Source organism: Octodon degus, unplaced genomic scaffold, assembly GCF_000260255.1.
Source record: "Octodon degus isolate 3935 unplaced genomic scaffold, OctDeg1.0 scaffold00056, whole genome shotgun sequence".
NCBI lineage: Eukaryota > Metazoa > Chordata > Mammalia > Rodentia > Octodontidae > Octodon > Octodon degus.
In genome coordinates, this window is record NW_004524632.1 from 11253284 (window position 1) to 11256552 (window position 3269).

At 59.1% G+C, this 3269-nt stretch overlaps 1 protein-coding gene across 1 annotated transcript in view; it reads left to right on the forward strand.

Moving 5' to 3' along the window:
* The window catches only part of G6pc (glucose-6-phosphatase catalytic subunit), a 10423-nt gene extending 9229 nt beyond the window's left edge, over positions 1–1194 (forward strand). Inside the window, exon 5 of the mRNA XM_004633801.2 lies at positions 69–1194. Within this exon, the coding sequence (XP_004633858.1) occupies positions 69–580 (512 nt within the window). The 3' untranslated portion in view covers positions 581–1194. The remainder of the gene's footprint in view (positions 1–68) is intronic.
* Positions 1195–3269: the final 2075 nt, after the last annotated feature.

A 3269-nucleotide genomic window follows, 5' to 3' on the forward strand; every position in this document is an offset into this window, starting at 1 on the left:
GGGCTGCGACGGTGCCCGCCCGGGCCTCGGGGCCTCCCGCTCACGCCGCGGCCCCTCCCTGTGCCCAGGCATCGCCGTTGCGGAAACCTCCCGCCGCGTGCGCGGCATCTACGACGCCAGCCTCCGGAAGTACGTGCTGGTCACCGGCTTCCTGTTCGCCTTCGCCGTGGGCTTCTACCTGCTGCTCGGGGCGCTGGGCGTGGACCTGCTGTGGACGCTGGAGAAGGCCCGGCGGTGGTGCGAGCGGCCCGAGTGGGTGCACATCGACACCACGCCCTTCGCCAGCCTGCTCAAGAACCTGGGGACGCTGCTGGGGCTGGGGCTGGCCCTGCACTCGGGCCTGTACCGCCGCGGCTGCCGCGGCCCGCTCCGGGGGCGCCTCTCCTTCCGCCTGGGCTGCATCGGGGCCTCGCTCGTGCTCCTGCACCTCTTCGACAGCCTGAGGCCCCCGGCCCGGGTTGAGCTGGTCTTCTACGTGCTGTCTTTCTGCAAGAGCGCCGCGGTGCCCCTGGCGTCCGTCGGCCTCATCCCCTACTGCCTGGCCCGGCTGTTGGGCGGGACGCACGGGAAGGCGCTGTGAGGTGCTGGGGTCCGCGGAGCCGAGCCCGCCACCGCCAGGCCCGGGACCGAGGCTTCCTGCCGGGCCGAGGCGCGAATCGGCTGGGGTCGCCTCTGCCAGCTCTGCGATTCCCATCACGCTGGGTGGTGGTTTTCAGAAACTGACCAGGCCGGCGTGGGAAGCCTGGGCCGTCCAAAGTTGCAGCCTCCTCGATGTCCCCTGAGAATTTTTCCTGTTCTCCCGCCCGGTGGGCACAGTAAGACCTCCAGGTTGGGGAGCTCACGAGCCCAGGAGCCCAGGACGGAGACCAGACCTGAGACTCTCCTGCTGTGCCGTCCTCACTCCCAAAGGAGAAAAGCTCACTGGATTTGCTAGGAAGGGGAGGCTGGGCCAAGGAGGATTTGCAGCACCTTGCTCATAACTGCTGGACGCCAAGCGGTGTCTAAACGGCGTCGGTGATAATCGGATCCTTAGACGTGGTGCTGTCCATGATGTAGACCCCCGGGGCGTGGTGCTGCGTGCCTGCCATCCCAGCTCTTGGGAGCTGAAGCAGGAGGATGCGAGTGTGAATCGAACCTGTGCAACCTAGCAGCTGAGACAGAACTTGTCTTAAAATAAAAAGGGCTGGGGCTGTAGCTCAGTGCGAAGGGCCTGAATTCCATCCTCGTCCCACACATTAAGACTCCTCCTCCTTCTGGTACTTCTTCACGCTTGGCCATGGTGTCAACTCTGAGTTGCTGCAGTGACTCAGATACCACACCAGGTCCGAGCGTTTGGGCGTCATTGACTTCTGTCGCCTGACATCTTTGTCTCGATCAGTCCAGCCCTGCTGTCCCCAGAACACCCCCTGGCTCCACACCTACTCCCAGGAGCCTCAGTCACGCAGAGGGCAATTCTTGGGTGGTTTCTTAGCTTCGGTTAAGCCATAAAACCTCGGCAAAATGGCCAGGAGAGGGCCAGGACTCCTCTCTGTGGAAGGTCACTCCAGTGTTACTCAACCCCTGCAGGGTACACACGACTCCTTTCCTTACCCCAAGCCAACCCAGACACATCTTTAGAGGAAAAGCCAAGTTCTTTGTGCTGGTTTTCAGGATTCCCCCTCAGAACCAAAGACGCTATGACCTATTTATTTGAGACTCCTTGTTTTTGCTACTGATGACATAGAATGTCGTATATTGTCACGTATACCAAACAGCCTGCTCTTAACATCCTTGAAAAGAGGAACATACATGTGCTATCTTTTATTAAAACATTTTATTTAAGAAAGAAGTCTTGTTGATTACTGAATTTGAGCCGAAATGTGATCAGAAGGTTCAATCTCTGACCCAGCTAAATTTCTGCCTCTTTCCTGTTTCCTTAAACAAATAACTCGGCTCCTTGGTGCTGGCCTTTTCCCTTTAGAGGAAAAGGGGGGCTCCGCCCTGATTACCCAGGGTTCCTGCAGGGGTGGGGAGACTTGTGCATGCTGAGCACATTGGCAGGGGACAGTAAAGGCACAGAGCTGGTGCCACGTGCAGGCCAATCACTTGCTGCCCTGTGGGAGGCAGCTGGGGAGGGTGGTGGCAGAGAATGAACGGCTGTGATTGGTCAGCTGGTCAGAGGTGGCATCCGGGGGTCCCTTCCCGGGAGGCTGACTGGGGCAGATCACCTACTCATGAGGTGCTGTTCTTTTCTGGGACAGGGTCTCCCAATGTAGTTCAGGCAGGGCCTGCACTCACTATGCAGCCCAAAATGGCCTTGAACTTGCAGTGATCCTCCTGCCTCAGCTTCCCAAGTGCTGGGAGGACAGGTGCGTGCCACCACGCCTGACTATTCATAACTGCGAATACTGCAAATCAAGAGCCTCACGTCCTCTTCTTGCTGCTGATTAGTTGTCACTTGTTCCCTGGCATCACACAGCGGGTGGCCTGGAGGGGGGCTGCGCATGGCCCAGCCAGTCACTACAGTACTAGTGATGAGAAGAAACACACCCTGATGGCTGTGGACAGCAGGGCCAGAGGTTGTGACTAAGGCCAGGAGGTGGCCCAGAGGCCGGATCTCCGAGCTCCCTTCGGAGGCAGGAGGCTGCAGTGCCAGCTGAGACCGGACCACAGGGCAGCTCTGCTCCGTGTCATCAGAGTACAACTCAGGCAGACACGAGGGTTCCCTGCCAGGTGAAGCATGGGGCACAGGGCAAGCCGGGGTTGGCGAGGCAGGGGTGAGGACACCACCGCACCCAGGAGAGTGCAGGGCGCTTGTGCGGGCTTTCTGCGGAGCCACTGCCCTCATCCCAGGTGCGGGTTCCTTCAAGGGACTTGATGGTCACGCCATCCTGGGTCAGCTGCGAGTGAGCGCTGCCAGTTCACCCCAGAACTTGGGGCCGAGTTGGGTCCTCCTGCTGGGCTCCTCAGCAGTGGGAACAAAGCACCTCCTGACACTAATGCTCAGTCCCCGAGCTACACCCAGACCTGCCCCCGGCAGAATGTGTGATACCAGATTAGCTTTCAACCTACAGATCCTGGTCTGCTTGGGAAATGGCTGTGGCTTCCAGACCGGAAGCCAGGTGAAGGCCCAACGACTGCTGTCAGAAGCCAGCCTGGGCTGGAGATGTGGCTCAGTGGTACAGCATCTGCTGGCAAGTCCAAGGTCCTGAGTTTAATTCCCAGTCCAAAAAGAAGAAGAAGAAGAGGAAGAAGAAGAAGAATAGGAAGAAGAGGAGGAAGAAGAAGAG